Source organism: Rhinatrema bivittatum, chromosome 15 (genome assembly GCF_901001135.1).
Source record: "Rhinatrema bivittatum chromosome 15, aRhiBiv1.1, whole genome shotgun sequence".
Taxonomy (NCBI): Eukaryota; Metazoa; Chordata; class Amphibia; order Gymnophiona; family Rhinatrematidae; genus Rhinatrema; species Rhinatrema bivittatum.
In genome coordinates, this window is record NC_042629.1 from 48,939,417 (window position 1) to 48,960,799 (window position 21,383).

Genomic DNA, 21,383 nt, shown 5'->3' on the forward strand with positions numbered 1-21,383 from the left:
CTGCTCTCCAGAGTTGGAGTGGGGCCTGGGAAAAAAGATAGGTAGTACGATAGATTGATTGATATGAAACTCCGAAACTACCTTAGGTAAAAATTTAGGGTGAGTGCGGAGTACCGCCCGGTCCTGCAGGAGCTTAGTGTAAGGCGGATAGGTAACTAGGGCCTGTAATTCACTAATCCTGCGAGCTGAAGTAACAGCCAAAAGGAATAACACTTTCCAAGTGAGATATTTAAAGTCACAGGAGTGCAGAGGTTCGAAAGGAGGTTTCATTAGACGACCAAGAACCAGGTTAAGGTCCCAGGATGGGGCCGGAGGACGCAAGGGTGGCTTTAGATGGAGTAAGCCCTTAAGAAAGCGTGTTACCAGGGGTTGTACTGAAATAGGAGTACCTCCAATACCCTTATGGAAGGCGGCTACCGCACTGACATGCATTCTGATAGAAGAGGTTTTAAGACCTGATTCAGAGAGATGCCATAAATAGTCCAAGAATTTGGAGATTGGACAGGAAAGGGGATCAAGGGACTGAGAAGTGCACCATGATGTGTACCTTTTCCATTTGTATGAGTAAGACTTTCTTGTGGAAGGCTTTCGTGAAGCTATCAGGACCCGAGAAACGGAATCTGAAAGGTTAAATGGTTGAAGGACTAACCTTTCAACATCCATGCCGTCAGGGACAAGGCTTGGAGGTTGGGATGGAGGAGGCATCCGTCGTTTTGAGTGAGCAGATGCGGGTCCTTTCCCAGAGGAATGTGCCTGCGGATGGAGAGATCCTGGAGTATTGGAAACCATACTTGGCGTGGCCAGTAAGGTGCTATCAGGATCATGGTTCCTCCGTCCTGGCGTAGCTTCACGAGAGTCTTTGACACAAGAGGAAGTGGAGGGAATGCATAGAGCAGACCGGTTGTCCACTTGAGGGAGAATGCATCCCTCGGCCGAGTGTGCTGGCTCCGAATGAGAGAGCAGTAATCGTCCACTTTGTGGTTCTGAGGGGACGCAAAGAGGTCTATGCGGGGAAAACCCCACTTTCGAAACAGAGAGGTCGCTACGAGAGGGTTGAGTGACCACTCGTGTGGTTGGAAGACACGGCTCAGCTGGTCTGCCAATACATTGTCTACTCCCGGCAGGTAAGTGGCCCTGAGGTACATAGAGTGGGAGAGGGCTTCCGCCCAGATCTGCGCAGCTTCCTGACACAGAAGGAAGGAGCCTGTGCCTCCCTGCTTGTTTATGTACCACATGGCCACTTGGTTGTCCGTCTGGATTAAGATTATCTGATGAAATAGATGATCTTTGAAAGTTCGGAGCGCATAGCGGATTGCTCGAAGTTCCAGGAAATTGATCTGGTGTTCGGCTTCCTCTTTGGACCATAACCCTTGGGTTTGGAAGTCGTCCACATGGGCTCCCCAACCGATGTGAGAAGCGTCGGTGGTTAGGATTACTTGCGGATCCGGTGGAAGAAAAGGTAAGCCCTGAAGGAGGTTGACCTGAGTCGTCCACCAGGTTAAGGATAGGCGCAGCGCTTGTGTGACTGTGACTATGGAGGACAGAGGCTGAAAAGCTTGAATCCATTGGTGTCGTAGAGTCCATTGTGTTACTCTCATGGCTAGTCGGGTCATGGGAGTGACTTGAACCGAGGATGCCATGTGTCCTAGGAGAATGAGGAACTGGCGAGCCGTGGCAGTGTTCTGAGACTGGAGCTGGCGAGCCAAGGATATTAGGGTGTGGACCCTCTGAAGAGGAAGGTAAGCCTTTGCCTGTAAGGTGTCCAAGTCTGCCCCAATGAAGGATAAGGTTTGAGACGGGACTAAGCAAGATTTCTCGTAATTGACAAGAAACCCTAAGGAAAGGAGTGTTTGAATTGTCAATTTTAGGGAGGATTGAGCTATCTGTTGGGTGGAGGCCCTGATTAGCCAATCGTCCAGGTAGGGGTAGACGTGGACACCTTCCTTCCTTAGGAATGCTGCTACCACTACGAGACATTTGGTAAAGACTCGTGGGGCAGAAGCCAGACCGAAAGGTAGGACACGGTATTGATAATGGTCGTGGCCTACTAGAAACCGCAGATATTTGCGATGGGATTGTGTGATCGCAATGTGGGTATAAGCGTCCTTGAGGTCGAGAGAGCACAGCCAATCCCCTCTTTGTAGCAGAGGGAGCAGCGCGCCTAGGGTTACCATTTTGAACTTCTCTTTTTGAAGGTATTTGTTGAGGGCTCGAAGGTCCAAAATGGGACGTAGTCCCCCTGATTTCTTTGGTATTAGGAAGTATCTGGAATAGAATCCCTTGCCTCGCTGAGAGGGAGGAACGGGTTCTATAGCATTTGATTGCAGAAGAAGAAATACTTCCTGTTGCAATTGAGCCAAATGGGTGGATAGACTCCACGCTTGAAGAGGCGGGGAGTCTGCCGGAAGAGTTATGAAGTTGAGGTGGTAACCCTGTGCGATAATTGTTAGCACCCACTGATCTGAGGTGATCTGCAACCAAGGTTGTAGAAAATGGTACAGTCGACCTCCTACAGGAATGTCTGGAAGAGGGGTTTGGCATGTGTTCCCTACAGGGGAGTCAAAGGCCAGCCGCAGGCCCAGGAGGAGGGGCTACAGTAGGCCTTTGTTTCCTAGGCTGACGCGGCTGAGGCCTAGTAGAGGATCGAGCTGGACGAGGCCTGGCCGATGGAGGGTAGTAACGGCGTGGCCGAAAGAACGACTTCTTAGAGTCCTTCTTAAGTGGTTGTTTGGAGGAAACCTCAGACGGAACAGAAGAAAGTTGTTTTAACGTCTCGTGGTGATCTTTTAATTCAGCTACAATTTGCTGAATTTGTTCTCCAAACAAATTGTCCCCTAAGCAGGGTAAATCCGCTAAACGATCCTGGACCTCTGGGCGAAGGTTGGATGACTTTAACCAAGCCCAACGTCTGGCCGAGATGGCAGTAGCTGAAACCTTTGTGGAGGCATCGAAGATGTCATAAGCCGTTCTGATCTCGTGCTTCCCCGCTTCAAACCCTTTGTTAAGAAGGGCCTGAAGCTGTGGCTGGTATTGGTCAGGTAATGTGTCAGCAAAATCTTGCATCTGTTTAAGGATGGCTCTGTTATATTGCGTCATGTAGAGTTGATATGAGGCTATGCGAGAAATCAGCATAGCTCCATGGTACACTTTCCGTCCCACACTGTCCAGGAATTTATTGTCCTTGACAGGCGGAGTGGAGGAGTGTGGCTTTAGACGCTTGGCCTTTCTTTGTGCGGACTCAACCACAACAGAGCGATGATCCAGTTGAGGCTTTTGAAAGCCTGGTGCTGACTGGACGAGGTATGTGGAGTCAGCCTTCTTGTTAACTGGTGATACAGATGAAGGAGATTCCCAGTTTTTCTTTAAGAGATCGAGAAACACCTGGTGAATGGGGATGGAAGCGATGATTTTTGGAGCGTCCAAAAATTGAAGCAGTTCCATCATCTGGTGTCTGTCATCGGTCTCAGATTGCAGCTGAAAAGGTACAATTTCGGACATCTCCTTTACAAAATTAATAAAGGAGAGATCCTCTGGAGGAGATCTTTTTCTACTCTCTGTAGGAGAAGGCGGTGATGGTAAATCTGTGTCAGAAGATGTATCATCACCCCAGGTATCATAGGGATCACTTGGGGGTTGAAGCCCCGATGGACCTGGTTGAGGATCCAAAGGCATCGAAGGAAACCTTGGAGGAACCGGTGGTACAATCGGCACTGGGAACGGCATCGAGGGTTTCGGTGCTGCCGATGGAGTCTGTGCCGGTCTTGGAATCGATGGAGCCGAAGGATAAATCGGTGGAGATATACGAGAAGGCACCGATGGGACCACCCCGGAAGGGGGAATCAGGAACGGTGTTTCTCCCGCCGATGAAAATCCAGTCGGAGACGATGGCGCTGTCGGTGCTACTGGAATCATCGATGGAAGGGCATGTACAAGTGCTTCCATACGTTGTAGTAGCGGTGCCAGCGCTTCCACCAAAGGTTCGGTGGTCGGTTCCTTCCTCGGTGGCGGAGTCGGTGCCGGGGTCGATGCCGGTGGCGGTGCCGGAGACGGTGCCAATGGAGGTTGGAATCTTTGCATCGCTTTCTCGATGGCCTCCTGGACCAGCCGGTCCAGTTTAGCCCGGAGACCAGGGGTAACAATACCCGGCTCGACGGGAGAGGGAGGCTGAGGCAGAGCCGGAGGGACCACCGTAACCGGTGGGATCACGGCTCCCACACCCCGAGAGGGTGAGGGTTTCCTCGATGCCTGCGAACGAGACGTGGACGGTGCCAAGTCTGATCGAGGCCTCTTAGTCGGTGGTTCGGCCTGTTCAGAGGTCGATGACTGTGGATCCTCGACAGGCCGAGACTTGTGCCGTCGATGGCGATGCTTGTCCTTCCGGTCTCCTCGCCCATCCGGGGAGGGGACAGGAGTCGACGGCCGAGAAGTCATCGGTGGTGGACGGTCACCGGAGGGTTGACGGTGGTGGTGCAATTTCGACGGTGCCGGTTCCGATGACGTCGATGCTATCGATGGCGTTGGGGTGGGTGCATGGAAGAGGAGCCCCATCTTCTCCATCCTGGCCTTGCGACCCTTAGGTGTCATTAGGGCACATTTGGTGCAAGTCAGGACATCATGCTCACTACCCAAACACAAAACACAAACCCTATGGGGGTCTGTGATTGACATAGTCCGGGTACAATCTGGACATTGACGGAACCCCGTCGCCATGGCTTAAGGCCAAATTTAGTCGCGGGCTCGGTAAGTGCCAACAGGCCTCGAGGGCCAAATTTGATGGTAGTCGAGGAAAAAAGGCAAAAAACTTACCGGTTTCCGCGAAGGTGACAAAAATTTGTCGAAGGGAGACCCCTGAGGGGCAAATTTTCTTCGTGGCAACTGCTGCGCGGAAAAAAGAAGACTGAAGGGAGACCCCTGCTGGCTGCAGGGTCAGTGCCTTGCTGGGCATGCCCAGTAGGGGCCAGTCAAAGTTCTGTTAAACTTTGACAGAAGTTTTTCCGTGGTGGGCTCCATCCTCGATGTCACCCATTTGTGAGGACAACCATCCTGCTTGTCCTGTGAGAAATATATTTATTTATTTATTTATTTAATAACTTTTTTATACCGGCATTCGTAGGACACATCATGTCGGTTTACAAAAAACTGAGAAGGAAAGGAAATTACAATGAACAGGGGAGGGGGTAACTGGGTGAGTACACAAGTAAAAGAGAGGATATTTAACAAGCAGCGATACAACTATTTGCATTCGGTAAGGGTTATATATGCAAATGAACTAATATACAATGTTACATGGCATGTGCACTTGACACATTTCGCATGTGGAACTTGATTACAGTAGCGCGGGGCTTGTGCACTTGATACACAGTGACGGTTACAGAGGGGGGGGGGGGGGGGGGGGGGGGGGGGAAGTTCTGGGGTGGTTGAAAAGTATCAGGTAAGGGTATAGGCTAGGTTGGGATTAAGGTGAATAATGGGTAAACATCGGCTAGGATTGGGTGGAATTAGGGTATGCTTGTTTAAAGAGCCAGGTCTTGATTCCTTTTTTGAAATGGCTCAGGGATGGTTCTAAGCGGAGTGTGACGGGTAGGGAATTCCAGAGGGTAGGGCCCGCAATGGAGAAGGCTCTATCCCTAGTGGCGGTGAGGTGTCCAATTTTAAGTGAGGGAGTTTGGAGAGTGCCAGCAAGGGAGTTTCTGGTGGGGCGGTTAGATTGACGGAATTGTGGCATGTCTTCAAGCCAGGGTGAATTGTTGTTGTGTAGTGTGTTGTGGAGGATGGTAAGTGTTTTATATTGGGAACGAAAGGTGATGGGGAGCCAATGGAGGTCTTGGAGTATGGGGGTGATGTGGTCAGTTTTTCTGGTGTTTGTTAAGATTCTTGCCATGGCATTTTGGAGAATTTGGAGTGGTTTAATGGTAGAGGCGGGGAGTCCTAAGAGGAGGGAGTTGCAATAGTCGAGTTTGGTAAGTATGGTGGTTTGCATAACTGTGCGGAAGTCATGGGCGTGGAGAAGGGGCTTAAGTTTTTTGAGGATTTGTAGTTTGTAGAAGCCTCCTTTTAGGAGTGATTTAATGTGGGATTTGAAGCAGAGTTGATTGTCTAGGCTTACTCCTAAATCTCTGACACAGGGCGGTAGTGTGTGATATTGTGAGGCGTCGAGGGTCAATTGGTGGATTGAGAAATTGGTGGATTGAGATATATATATATATATATATATATATATATATATATATATATATATATATACACACACATAGATATAGATAGGATACCATAAAAGATCTTATTGCTCCCCAAAAAGCTTAACATACCTGAATATTAATAAAATGAAAAAGAGATAACTGTGACTACATTTGCAGCAATTTTAAGACGCAACAGAGCTCATATACAACTGAAAATTTAACAATCCTCCCAAACTTTCATAATCCATTCTCACATTACTCAAATAGATACCCTATTTGTATTTTTCTATATATGATTTGGTGGGACCATGTTTTTCCATCATTGTAGATTAATGATGCTTTTTTTTAATGCACTCTCTTCGCTTTGTAATTAGTTTTGTGGGTGACTTTTGCTTTCTTTTTTTCTGATTTTAAGAACAGAGCTGTAAACTTTACAAGGCATGACATGAGAAAAATGACCTCTCTCCTCCATCACCAATACCCTGTTTTTCACCATATACAGAACACAGTATCATTTGTTCTGCTCCGGGACTGGCCAGAGTAGTTCAAGAGCAGACAAATTAAAAATACTGGGCACTAAGCCGGTTCAGTGGCTTACTGGTAGTGTGCCATGTATAACCATGTGATGGACCTGGGTATCAGGTCTTTTGTTCCCCAAGTCAGCTGAAACTGTGGAGTTGCAAAGGAGTCTTTACAACCCCTGGAAGAGTGTCCTCCAATCATTGTGCAATGGCTCCCAACTGAGGATAGGCATTGCAATGACTGGGTTAAGTGAGTTGAGATGGGAAATTAAAAAAAAAAACAAAAACAAAAAACCCACCTGGGTTTTCTATTTGTAGATAGACACATAACACAAAGACCATATGGCCTATCCACATCTCCTGATCAGCTTTATAGTCCCTCACACATCTTCAGAGATAGCCTGTGTTTATTCAAGCTTTCTTGAATTCTGGCTCTGTCCTCATTACCACCACCTCCACAGGGAGGCTGTTCCATACATACACCACCCTTTCTGTAAAGAAATATTTCTTAGATTACTCTGAAGTCTACCCCCTTTCACCCTCAACCCATCACCCCTCATTCCAGAGAATCCTTTTCTGTTGAAAGAGGCTCACCTCCTGTGCATGTATTGATTGGAGATATTTAAGAACATAAGAACATAAGAAAATGCCATACTGGGTCAGACCAAGGGTCCATCAAGCCCAGCATCCTGTTTCCAACAGTGGCCAATCCAGGCCATAAGAACCTGGCAAGTACCCAAAAACTAAGTCTATTCCATGTAACCATTGCTAATGGCAGTGGCTATTCTCTAAGTGAACCTAATAGCAGGTAATGGACTTCTCCTCCAAGAACTTATCCAATCCTTTTTTAAACACAGCTATACTACCTGCACGAACCACATTCTCTGGCAACAAATTCCAGAGTTTAATTGTGCGTTGAGTAAAAAAGAACTTTCTCCGATTAGTTTTAAATGTGCCCCATGCTAACTTCATGGAGTGTCCCCTAGTCCTTCTACTATCTGAAAGAGTAAATAACCGATTCACATCTACCCATTCTAGACCTCTCATGATTTTAAACACCTCTATCATATCCCCCCTCAGTCGTCTCTTCTCCAAGCTGAAAAGTCCTAATCTCTTTAGTCTTTCCTCATAGGGGAGTTGTTCCATTCCCCTTATCATTTTGGTAGCCCTTCTCTGTACCTTCTCCATCGCAATTATATCTTTTTTGAGATGCGGCGACCAGAATTGTACACAGTATTCAAGGTGCGGTCTCACCATGGAGCGATACAGAGGCATTATGACATTTTCCGTTTTATTCATCATTCCTTTTCTAATAATTCCCAACATTCTGTTTGCTTTTTTGACTGCCGCAGCACACTGAACCGACGATTTCAATGTGTTATCCACTATGACACCTAGATCTCTTTCTTGGGTTGTAGCACCTAATATGGAACCCAACATCGTGTAATTATAGCATGGGTTATTTTTCCCTATATGCATCACCTTGCACTTTTCCACATTAAATTTCATCTGCCATTTGGATGCCCAATTTTCCAGTCTCACAAGGTCTTCCTGCAATTTATCACAATCTGCTTGTGATTTAACTACTCTGCACAATTTTGTGTCATCTGCAAATTTGATTATCTCACTCGTCGTATTTCTTTCCAGATCATTTATAAATATATTGAACAGTAAGGGTCCCAATACAGATCCCTGAGGCACTCCACTGTCCACTCCCTTCCACTGAGAAAATTGCCCATTTAATCCTACTCTCTGTTTCCTGTCTTTTAGCCAGTTTGCAATCCACGAAAGGACATCGCCACCTATCCCATGACTTTTTACTTTTCCTAGAAGCCTCTCATGAGGAACTTTGTCAAACGCCTTCTGAAAATCCAAGTATACTATATCTACCGGTTCACCTTTATCCACATGTTTATTAACTCCTTCAAAAAAGTGAAGCAGATTTGTGAGGCAAGACTTGCCCTGGGTAAAGCCATGCTGACTTTGTTCCATTAAACCATGTCTTTCTATATGTTCTGTGATTTTGATGTTTAGAACACTTTCCACTATTTTTCCTGGCACTGAAGTCAGGCTAACCGGTCTGTAGTTTCCCGGATCGCCCCTGGAGCCCTTTTTAAATATTGGGGTTACATTTGCTATCCTCCAGTCTTCAGGTACAATGGATGATTTTAATGATAAGTTACAAATTTTTACTAATAGGTCTGAAATTTCATTTTTTAGTTCCTTCAGAACTCTGGGGTGTATACCATCCGGTCCAGGTGATTTACTACTCTTCAGTTTGTCAATCAGCCTACCACATCTTCTAGGTTCACCGTGATTTGATTCAGTCCATCTGAATCATTACCCATGAAAACCTTCTCCATTACGGGTACCTCCCCAACATCCTCTTCAGTAAACACCGAAGCAAAGAAATCATTTAATCTTTCCGCGATGGCCTTATCTTCTCTAAGTGCCCCTTTAACCCCTCGATCATCTAAAGGTCCAACTGACTCCCTCACAGGCTTTCTGCTTCGGATATATTTAAAAAAGTTTTTACTGTGAGTTTTTGCCTCTACAGCCAACTTCTTTTCAAATTCTCTCTTAGCCTGTCTTATCAATGTCTTACATTTAACTTGCCAATGTTTATGCTTTATCCTATTTTCTTCTGTTGGATCCTTCTTCCAATTTTTGAATGAAGATCTTTTGGCTAAAATAGCTTCTTTCACCTCCCCTTTTAACCATGCCGGTAATCGTTTTGCCTTCTTTCCACCTTCTTAATGTGTGGAATACATCTGGACTGTGCTTCTAGAATGGTATTTTTTAACAATGACCACGCCTCTTGGACATTTTTTACTTTTGTAGCTGCTCCTTTCAGTTTTTTTCTAACAATTTTTCTCATTTTATCAAAGTTTCCCTTTTGAAAGTTTAGCACGAGAGCTTTGGATTTGCACACTGTTCCTTTTCCAGTCATTAAATCAAATCTGATCATATTATGATCACTATTGCCAAGCGGCCCCACCACCGTTACCTCTCTCACCAAGTCCTGTGCTCCACTGAGAATTAGATCTAAAATTGCTCCCTCTCTCCTTTTTCCCTCCAGTCCTCCAGGGTATACATGTTTAGATCTTTATGTCTGTCTCCATATGCTTCATGATGAAGGCCAATGACCATTTTAGCCGCCACCCTCTGGACAGTAGGTCTAGAACCCTCCTGAATTCAGGAAATAATCTAGAGATGCAAACAAGAGAAGGACTCTTGGTCGAAGAGTCCTTCGTCCCAAGAGCTCCCCAGAAAAACTGCGGTCTACTGGCATCCAAAGGACAGAATGCATCAGCAGAAGTGTGTTCATGTTTGGCTGATAGACACAATGGGCAGAAAAACCCAAGCAACGTTTGGAAGAATAATCAGCAACAGCAGCAGGGTCTGTGACAGACCCTATGAGCCAAAGCACCAGACCTAGCTGACCATGCCGGACAGCATCAAGAGTTTCAGGGGATGAAAGGAAATCCCTGAATGGGATTGCTAGCCCAAACCCCCGAGCAGGGAGATAAGACAGGTATGAAGCTCACCCACACTACACCCTGTCATGGGCAGGGCTAGCCATCGTTTCTACAGGATAGTTCCAGTCAGCAGGAGGGCACTTTGAACAATCTAGTGAAGTGAGAAAAGCTAAAGACATTATTGGCCAGAACTTAGCAAAAATAAGGAAAAGTGGTATGCACAAATGTCCTAGCTTTTCCTCCCCTCGACATTTCAAATGAAGTCAGAAGGAGTGAAGAACACAAGGAGGAAGACCACTGGACTGTGTGGGGTAAGAACAGGTTGCTAGGTTGTATCTCTTAATCCCAAGCGAATAACTCACTGCCAATTCCAGTAGGGAGTTACTCACTGAGATAGTTTCAGATGTTCCAAGCAGCCTGAGGGTCTCTATGAGTGAATTTCCCCCAGGGAAGAAATCCAGAAACACTCCACAAAGAGACAGGAAGCTGGGGTACCACAAGTGCAGACCCCTGTCGAACAGGATTTATTCACCAGCCTGGAAACCCTAAGGGAACCAGGGCAGAGTCAGTGTGATCTTGGAACAGATTGCCACGAACCTGGCTGAGATATTAATATCTCAACCATGATTACATATACTTCCCCAAGGAACCTTGTCCGCAGACAGGGTTATCCTAAAATGGGAAAGTATAGCTTGTAAGCCACTGCAACCAAAGAGCAGAACCTCTGTTGCAGAGTCCCTCATCCCCCAACTCCCTCAGCCTATGGATATGGCAATAGGTTGAAAGGCATACTTGCCAATTAGATGGACTAGATCACTCCTCACTGAGGTAGGGTCCCTGAGGCAAGAATGACTGCCAATAGTGGTCCTTATTAAAAAAAAAAAAAATCCCATTGAGCTCAGCAGGTATCAAAGGTGACTCCTGGATGGTAGAACCACTAATCTTTATGGGAAGCTCTCAGGAATGGCTCCCTTGTAAAACAGACCTGCTGTGCCTTAGGACGACCTAAGGAGAGTGCTACCACTAGACCAGTTTTTGGAGCCTTCAAGGAAACAAAAGCAACTGCTAGTCAGAAGCAGTGACATTCCTTCTTTGGGAAATGGAGAATGTAGACAACCGGGCAATCCAGAGGGGAACCCAATCAAATCTTCCCTTCCTGAAAGGACAGGAAAGCAACAGGAATCGGGGCATCCCAATCCTGTAAAACCTTTCAACTCTCCAGTTCAGAGTTGGGTTACAATCGCTGAGGTTCAGAAGCGACCAATCTGCCATTGGCAACTACCCACAGATGAGGTAAGCCCAGGGCCGGCGGAACCACTAGGCGAGCTAGGCCTGTGCCTAGGGCGCCAAGACTTAGGGGGCGCCGCAGCAGGCAGCAGAATTTTGAAAGGGCAAAAAGTGCCCTTTCAAAATTCTACCAGCCTTCGACTCGCCAAGATGGAGACCAAGCGCCGAGATTTAGGGGGCGCCGCGGCAGGCAGGCAGCCAGCTCCCGACTCACCCTGCCGCCCCGCCAGTGTCACCCTCCCGACACCCCCCTAGTGGTCCAGCAGAGGTCCCGGGACCTCTGCTGGAGGTTCAGAAGCGACCAATCTGCCATTGGCAACTACCCACAGATGAGGTAAGCCCAGGGCCGGCGGAACCACTAGGCGAGCTAGGCCTGTGCCTAGGGCGCCAAGACTTAGGGGGCGCCGCAGCAGGCAGCAGAATTTTGAAAGGGCAAAAAGTGCCCTTTCAAAATTCTACCAGCCTTCGACTCGCCAAGATGGAGACCAAGCGCCGAGATTTAGGGGGCGCCGCGGCAGGCAGGCAGCCAGCTCCCGACTCTCCCTGCCTCCCCCCCAGTGCCACCCTCCCGACGCCCCCCCCTGGAGGTCCAGCGGAGGGCCCGGGAGCGATCTGCCGCTCCCGGGGCCTCCGCTGCCACTAAGCAAATGGCGCCGGTGACCTTTAGCCCCTACCATGTGACAGGGGCTGAAGGCCACCGGCGCCATTTTGCTTAGTGGCAGCGGAGGCCCCGGGAGTGGCAGATCGCTCCCGGGCCCTCCGCTGGACCTCCAGGGGGGGCGTCGGGAGGGTGGCACTGGGGGGGAGGCAGGGAGAGTCGGGGGCTGGCTGCCTGCCGCGGCGCCCCTTAAGTCTCGGCAGCTGGTCTCCGGCTGCACCGATCTTCCTTTCTTTGGCCATGTGATCAGCTAGACCGGCTGCGCCGATCTTCTTTGTGTGTGTGTGTATGTGATGTATATGTAAGAAAGGAATGGAGCTTGTGTGTGTGTGTGTGTGTATGTGTATGTGAGAAAGGAATCTGCCAGTTTAAAAAAATGAAGTTTGATAATACATATACCTCATCTTTTGTGCTGATTTTGTTGAAAAGTTGGATGAAAGATGAAATTACTGAATTTTAAGAATCCCTCTGCTGGAAAATAAAATTTAACAAAGTGGGTAGAGACAAATACTAAAGTGAAAAAAAAAATTAAAGTATTTAAAATGTTCATCTCAGCAAAATCACAAATTTAAGATACTGATGCCAGGTGGGTTTTTGTTTTGGTTTTTTTTAAGCATAATTTAAGCATGAAGACTAGAATAGTTTCAATCTGAAACAGTTTTGCTTTTTTTTTTAAGCCTTTAGAAAATGTATATTTTTAAATGACTAACACTGGAGTCTTCCCATTTAAAAGGGAAGCTGACTAAGGATGTCTTTCTGTTCCATATCTCCCACATGAATAATCATATGATTGATAGTTTGAAGAAACACACTTGCTTTATTGCCTGAAAGCATAAAACAAGAGAAGGTGTAGGTGGCTGTCCCTTGGAAGGACAGAACCTGAAGGAAGGGTGTCATTTCGCCTTCTGATAGGAATGTGGTTTTCTTATTTAATGGTTGGGAGCATCACTTTCACTTTTAGTAAAAGTGAAAAATGCTGTAAGTCTGAAAGCAAGGTGCTTCTGTGAGTGTAATGTGTATGTGAGACAGGGAGGGTGCTTCTGTATGTGTGTGGTGTATATGTGAGTCAGGGAGGGTGCTTGTGTGTGTCAGTGTGTGTGTGTGTGTGCAAGAGAGATGGAGCATGTTTTTGGCTGGCTTGTGGCTGTGAGAGAGGGCATGTGTGTGACTGAGCCTGTTTGTAAGTGAGATAGAACGTGTGTGATTGAGAGCTTGTGTGTAAGTGAAATAGAGAGAGCATGTGTTTGATTGAAAGCCGAGAGAGAGAGAGAGAGAGACTGGTTGGGGAGATGAGTGATGTGTGAGAGACAGAAACTGGTCCTGAGGGTGTGACTTTTGTGTGTGTGAGAGAAAGAGAGAGAGAAGAGACTAGTTGTGGTCCATAAGGAAGAGGACTGGGAGGACAGCTTCAGCAGCTACTGCTGCTTCTGGTATGGCCTGCAAGGGAAAGGAGTAGGAGAACTGCTGGAGAGGGTAAGTAAAGGTGGCTTTTTAAGTTCATTTTTCTTGATTGATTACCATTTTAATTATTGGGTAGTATGTGATGTGTCTGCTGTTTGAAATATTTTATTGGTGTTTGGTAAAGCTTTCAAAATTTGCATTAATCTTTAATTATTGGATATTCTATTCATCAGCTGTTTTGAAATTATCTTATTTGTATGGTTTTATAATTATTATTAATGATTTATATCTCTTTATATTATTGATTTGTTTCACAAGGAATGGTGAAATTTTTGGTTTTCCATTGTTACACTGTATAGAGTCTGGCGTGATGCGTTTTACAGTTCAGTTTTTGTCTGCACATTTCTGTTTATACTTTATGTGGCTTTATTCTGTATTTGGTGAGGGTCTGTCTCTGCTCTGTATGTGTGACCATGATGAGAGATTCTGCTTGCATATAGTGTCTGTATAGGGATCTATAGCAATCGGGTTTGTTTTGTTTCCTCAGTAGGTGGTGTATTAGTATTCTAGGACCCAGTGTAATATTTACCCTTGCTTATTCACAGGTAGGGATATTGTTGTTTGAGTCCTTGGTGTTATTACTGTTATGTTACGATAGGATTGCAGTATAGATTTTGAGTGTCTTTTTTGCGGGGTTTTGTGTTAGTTCACAATGTGTCTGGCAGTGGAAAGTGTTTGTGCTGCTGTTACTGTGAGGTGACACCAGAATTTGAAAATATCTTTTAGTATGATGAGCTGTAAGGGAAACATCCAAGCTCCATTGTTTGTTTGGGGGAATTTCAGTGGATGCACAGAGTTAGAGAACTGGAGGTGCAGGATTTGTATTGACATTCTGTCCCTTCCTATATATTCCAGACCTCACTTTCATAGCCATATAGAATTAGTTGAATGCTGCTATCAAATAATTTTATAGTGTGAAACTGGCCGGCTTTTTAAAATTACCCAGAAGACCCTTTGGACTTTTTTATTAACACTTTTTTTTAATAACCAATTTGAAAGCAGGATCCATGCTATAGAGGTGGGTGTGATGAAGAAATATCATTTTGGCCCCCCCCCCAAAGTCTTCTGTCTAGAGATACCACTGATTTTCTGTGACCTTAAGCATTAGTACAAGAAGGATTAAGGGGGCGATGCTGGAGAGGCACACACATGCATTGGCCCCCGGGCGCGAGTCATATGGGGCCGCAAGCGGCGGCAAAGAGGAGTAGAGATTTGGCGGGCCGCGAGCAGTGCCCAACCTGCTCGTGACCCAGAAAACCACACAGTCAGTGGGCGTGATCGAGAATGAGTAGGAATCGGGGCCGAGACCGGGGGGTGGCGGCGCAACGGGGGGGAGGGGTGCAAGGGAGAAGGCTCGCCTAGGACGCCAAATCCCCTTGCACTGGCCCTGGGTAAGCCACCAAGGTAATCAGCGGAGAGACCCCAGCAAAAACAGTCCAATGACTGCCGCTGTTGTCCTCTGGGTCCTGGCCTACAAGGAGAAGCACCAATTTGAAGAATCGAAGCTCCAGTTTGGCGATAATCTGCAAGAGGCAGAGCCCCAGGGGCTTCCCCACAAAGGGGATTTGTGACCTGGGAGGGATCGAAAGACATATTCCTCTTCTGAGGAAAGAGAAGACTCCAGACACTACCCTCCTGGTGTTCACTTCCCTAAGAGTTCGACCAGGAACGCATGTTAGGTCAGTCCTGTGGCTCCAGCGCACACCCTGTTGAGCTCACCATGAGGGAAATGCACACACATATACACCCATACAATATAGAGAGCAAGTGAAAGAAAAAAGCCCTCCACTGTAAAAGCACGCTAACTAGTACTCATACAGTGGTATCCCCCATCCTACGGATGGCGACCCACCTATGAACCCACTCGCCATGCTTGCGGGTAGAATGCCACTGCACAGCAAGGACCAAGCACCACCTGTTAGTCATTGGCTGTGCACTGTCAAAAAGCAATCAGATTGTGTGATGTTGCCTTTCTCACCAGTGCTCCCCAGCACTTTGTGGTGCAGAACTGACGAGAAGGCTGATACCTTGACATGACGATGGCAGAAACCTGGCATGGCTGAGTACTGCACAGACAGGGAGAATACCGCCTGCCATCACCCGAGGCGCTTGGAGCAGATGCTTTGCCATACCCGACTGCGCATGCTGCGCTCCACTGTCTCACTACCTCCCAGTGAAGTGAACAGGAACAGTATGATGATGGCGTCCCCGGTACCACTGGGGATCTAGTTATGGCATGGTGGTGGCACGTTCCAATAGGCTGGATACAGCCCTTGAAACTGTGTCTGGAATGGCTCACCATAGTTTCCCCTCATGGAATGGCAGAAGCAAAGTCCATGGCGACTGACGGTGCCCATAGTGCTCTGTAGTTGTGTCCTGTGGCATCCGATCACATCCACGGATGCTCACTGTGGTGACAGTGCCTGTAGGACCAATAGCGCCTTTGTGCTCACCAAAGATGGATCACATCAAGGGCATCAATTGTCGCTGCACCTAGGGCTTCGATGGTGCTTGACTGTGTCTTGATCAGTATGACGGTATATAGTGCCATCCTCAGCACCAAAGGCACCTGTGGACATCAACAGCCCGGCAGCACTGAAGAGACCCCAGTGCCTGAAGTCATTAATGGACCAACAGCAACCAATGATGCCAGGGGCACCTGCAGGAAGAGGCTCTGCAGCCCCAACATCGTCCTGACAGGTTTCATCAGTGCCCAAAGGAACAGATGACTGTCAATGCTATTGATGGCTCCCCTTAGCTCACCTATCCATCCGAGGATGTCGATGCTGTGAACTCTATGGTGTCTCTCGCCAGTGGCTATGGCTAACAATAGCCTCGCCAACACTCATTAGTATCGATAATGCACAAATACAAGCAAGGCCTCCAATGCCCCCCAATCCCAGCGACTCAGGCCCTGGAGATAGTTTGTATTCATGGTGCCCGATAGTTGTAGGCCAGTGATGGGACAGCAAGATGCCCCGTCAGGACACCATAAAGAGCCTGGTGGGCACCAGACCACTGTACCTGGATGCCTCAGCATCCCAGAGTGCCTTGAGTTGATGGCGACCTTGGCATTCGATCAGTCCAAGGCCGAAAACCCTGTTGTGCAAGAGCTTCAGTGGCACTCAAGAGCTCTCAAGAGCCCTGACAGTCGATGGCCTCGAGGACAGCCAGGTTGCTCAACGCAATCCCAGTGCCTCGTTAATGGTGCCAGATCTCATCGAGAGTGGCAACGAATGTCATCGATGGCCAAACCACCCAATAGCCCCACACCTCGATGGCATCGATGGTATCCAGGCAGCTTGGCACTGCGATGGCATCGAGACCACGCTACCACAATGGTCTCAAGGGTAGCCGCAACATTGAGACCACATACCTCAATGGCATTGAGGGTGGCCACACACGCACCCCGATGGGATCGAGGGCATCAACGGCATTAAGGGGAACCCATGGTGCTAAATGGCAGTCCTGGTCCCCGACACTAGAGATTGGTGCAACTACTCTGCCACATCGAGGCCCAAGGCACTCGATGACTCCGGTGTATCAAGACGATGCCTATGGCACAGAAGGCCCTTACAACATAGAGGGCAGTGACACACCTCGATCGCATCGAGAGCCCCCAGTACCTCGACGGCATCCAGGGTGACCATGGTGCTCAATGGCAGTCCTGGTTCCCGACGCGGTCCTGAAACCGCGTCAGATCAACCGCGTCAGATCAATGGTGCGCTGGTCACAGATGTACATGGGCAATTGTTACTGGGCATGGCACTGAAGGTGCGGCAGCAAGCTGCTTGCCCAGGCTCGTGCTCACCCTCTCTCTCAAGGAGACTGCACTGCCATCACAGGTAAGCAGGAGAGGAGGCTATGTCATCCAGGGCTCCTGCTCATGGAGATTAGTTCCTTTGAAGGTGGGGGAAGATGGGCCCTCCTCCACACAGGAACAGTGTGGTCTTCTATCTCTTCCCTGTTAAACTTCATAGATGCCAAACAATTGGTGAAACGACATGAATTCCTGCCTGGGTAAAACTCAGGTGAGTCCCCAGGCTCAGAGGATCACCCACGGACTGCATTCAGTCAGTCCTACTAGCACCTGACAAAGGTACAAAAACAGACAGAGCAAGGAGAGAACACAGAGGTGCAGAGGAGGTGCAGGAGGAGGTGCAGTATTTATTTAATAAGGGATAGTAATAGATTCTGCCAGCGATTAAAGCCTGCCGTGCAGCTAGCAGACAGTGGAAAGAAGAGGAAAAAGGAAAAGAAAATAAAACTACTGTAAGGGAAAGGAAAGAAAAATAGCTGCAGCTCTAGAAAAAAACTGACTTACAAAAACTGAGAGGAGAGAACAAAGCTGAATACAGTCAGTCACTGTAGGGCCCATAACCAAGGCACCCAGTTTGTTTATAAGTTGCTTACGTGGAACTGTGTCAAATGCCTTGCTGAAATCAAAATACACTATATCTAGCACTCTCCAATTATGCAAGTGTGGTCAAAGAAATTGATTACATTTATCTGACAAGATCTACCCTCTGATAAAACCATGCTGCCTCATATCCTTTAATTCACTGAATTCCAGAAATTGCACTATCCTCTGTTTTAGCAGCTTTCCATTAATTTATATACCACTGAGGTCAGACTAACAAGCCTGTAGCTCTCACTCATCCTTCCAATTTTGTGAAAAGGTACCACACATTGTTCATCTTCAAGCCATTTGAACCACTCCCTATGCCAAAGAAGTATTGAAAAGATCAGACAGCAGAGCTGCCAGAACTTCTTTAAATTCCCTTAATACTCTCAGATTTATCCTATCTGGCCCCATTGTTTTATCTACTTTTAGTTTTGCCAGCACTGCGCAAACAGTCTGCTGAAAATTGATTGAGGTCCACCCATTTCTGTTTGTGGCAGTTTTCTGCAGTCCTATTCTAAAGTCCTTAAGAACATAAGAACATAAGAAATTGCCATACTGGGCCAGACCAAGGGTCCATCAAGCCCAGCATCCGGTTTCCAACAGAGGCCAAACCAGGCCACAAGAACCTGGCAATTACCCAAACACTAAGAAGAACCCATGCTACTGATGCAATTAATAGCAGTGGCTATTCCCTAAGTATAATTGATTAATAGCCATTAATGGACTTCTCCTCCAAGAACTTATCCAAACATTTTTTGAACCCAGCTACACTAATTGCACTAACCACATCCTCTGGCAACAAATTCCAGAGCTTTATTGTGCGTTGAATGAAAAAGAATTTTCTCCGATTGGTCTTAAATGTGCTACTTGCTAACTTCATGGAATGCCCCCTAGTCTTTCCTTCCTCAGTGAACAGTAATATTTGTTGTCTGCTTTCTCCTCACTAGCTTCAACATATTCCTTTACCTTACAATCTCATTTTTGCACCTCCTCCTGTCTCTATTATACCAAAACGTTCTGTCCCTCATTTACCATATTAGCTAATTTTTCTCTCATTTGCACACTCGCTCTGTAGACTATCACCCTAGCTTCTCTTAGTTTTTCCATATATTGCTGCCTGTCTTCCTTTTTCTGCAATCACTTGTAACTTATGAAGACCAACCTTTTTTTCCCTTTATTTTTTTCAGCCACTTATTTAGAAAATAAAGACTAATGACACCATAGCCCAACAGATGCTGGTTCTGATTGATCTGGAAGAGGAGAAACACTGACAGGCCAAAAAAAAAAAAATTAACCTACAAAAAATTAACACTAGATAATCACTTTTCCTAAAAGTGAACTCTGGGACTAGTGGAAGCACAATATCTACACTAGGTAGCATGCATATTCAAATCTGGCAAAATACTGTCTGCTTAAGTTAATGGTTTAACAAGGAACAAATGGTATTAAGATTGCTTTGGGAGATGACAGGAATGACCTCAAAGTGTTCCATTGTTGCTTTCAGTACATGGAAGGAAGCAGCAGCACAAAGTACAGAATGCAAACTACTTTAAGGTGTGAGTACCTTGAAGAGAAGTGTTAGTATTGTAAAGGAAGCAAGATCCTATAGCAGAGATAGCCAACTCTGGTCTTCCAAAGCCACAAACAGGCTAGGCTTTCAGGCTACCCATAATGAATGTGCAAGAGACAGATTTGCATACAATAGATACAGTGATGCTATTCTCTCATACGCATATTCATTGTGAATGGCCTGAAACCCTGGCCTGTTTGTGGCTTTCAAAGACCAGAGTTGGCCACCTCTGTCCTATAGTCTCATGCTGCTGGGATGCACCATAACTCATAACATCCAAAGTCTGACATAAAAATAGAAGGGGCTAGCAGAGTTTGGGTTGGCACTGGAGATCATAGGAATTTTCTCAACCCAATAAACCTGTTTCTCTGCTCAAAGCTACAGTGCCGCAACAGGCTTCTTCCACTACACATGTAACAAATGTTCTTGTGTTCATTAACTCTGCTCAGGCCTATATAGCAGTAGTAAAATAATTTTCTACCACCATTATCACTATACCCCCTCCTCCATCTACTTAAGCTTCGTTTTAACAATATTCACCCTCAAAGGAACTACAGACCCATAGCAGCAACATTTATATTTGGTTATGTTGACCTAAATTAAGTTTCTAAAAAATTGTTTAGAGGCAATTCATTTGGTCAACTGAGATGAAGAAACAGAACATATCACTAAGAAAAGGCTGATGTATTTAATTTAAAGTTTAAAAAAGAAAAAGGTCCCAAAACAATTAGGGGATTTATTGTCCTGCTTCACCTACAAAGAATGCAGTAGCCTAGAAATCAAAAAGCAAGGATGGACCAAGAAAGAGTATGCAGTTAGAGAAACAGGGATAGATGGGTACAATTTGGTGTACTTTAGAGTGTAACAATGCACTAAAAATTGAACATTACATTTTACACAATACCCATGCAACAGGGACAGAAACATTTCCACAAAAATTGCAATTAGATTTAATATATACATACAATGACTCCCCAAACTCCTCCTCTAATCTGTCAAACCATCTCCATACCTCTTTAATCTTGTCTCGTTTCTCTCGGGTATCGGGATCTCCTGGGTCGCCAGTCTTTATACCAACAAGATTTGGTAATGGTACTGGTGGCAGCTGTTTGGTGTCTTTTTTCTTCATCTCTTGGATTACCTTGTTCTTCTCGGTTTGAATCTCAGCTCGGATTTCATCTCGAGACTTTTTTAGCTTCTCCTTTGCTTCCTCCAAGGCTTTCTCATGATCTGCTCGGATTTTATTTCTCAGACGCTCCTCTTCCTCCCTGCAGAAAAATATCTTATCAGAATCTTAATTTTTTTTTAAACTGCAATACTATAAACCCCCTTCCAAAAATCCCAAAACAATTCATAGAAACAGATTATTATAGTGAGAAGGTCCATAAGGCCTATCTAGACTGCTCAATTTGCTTCCTTTTAATGTCACAGACCACAGTTATCTCTAAATTTCCATTCATTTCTTTGTAATTAAGGATCTTCGTTGCTTATCCTAATCCTTCTTGAATTCTCCAAATTCCAATATGGAGTTTTCCTCAGCATTTTGATCTGGTAAAATTTAATACTAAGGGTAAAAAAGAGAATAGATTTTGGGTCTGTGAAGTCTGCAGTCCATCTTGACTGCTGCATGATGGTAATTGTTCTACCATAGTGATTAGAGAGTTATGCTAAAATTATAAGGTACCTCCATTATGCATAAGAATGTGTTTGGGACACTAAGAGAAAAAACAACAGGAATCAATTTTTCCAGCCCATCTCCTCCTAGGAAGCACATTGCCAACACAATCCCCTTCATTAACTAAAATGATAGCTGCTCACCTTCA

At 46.1% G+C, this 21,383-nt stretch overlaps 1 protein-coding gene across 2 annotated transcripts in view; it reads right to left on the reverse strand.

The window, feature by feature from the left end:
• Positions 1-21,383, reverse strand: part of MAN1A2 (mannosidase alpha class 1A member 2) — a 335,006-nt gene that overhangs the window by 218,295 nt on the left and 95,328 nt on the right. For both annotated transcript variants that reach the window (XM_029578469.1, XM_029578468.1), the window contains one exon: positions 20,573-20,828. In XM_029578469.1, the coding sequence (XP_029434329.1) occupies positions 20,573-20,828 (256 nt within the window). The remainder of the gene's footprint in view (positions 1-20,572; positions 20,829-21,383) is intronic.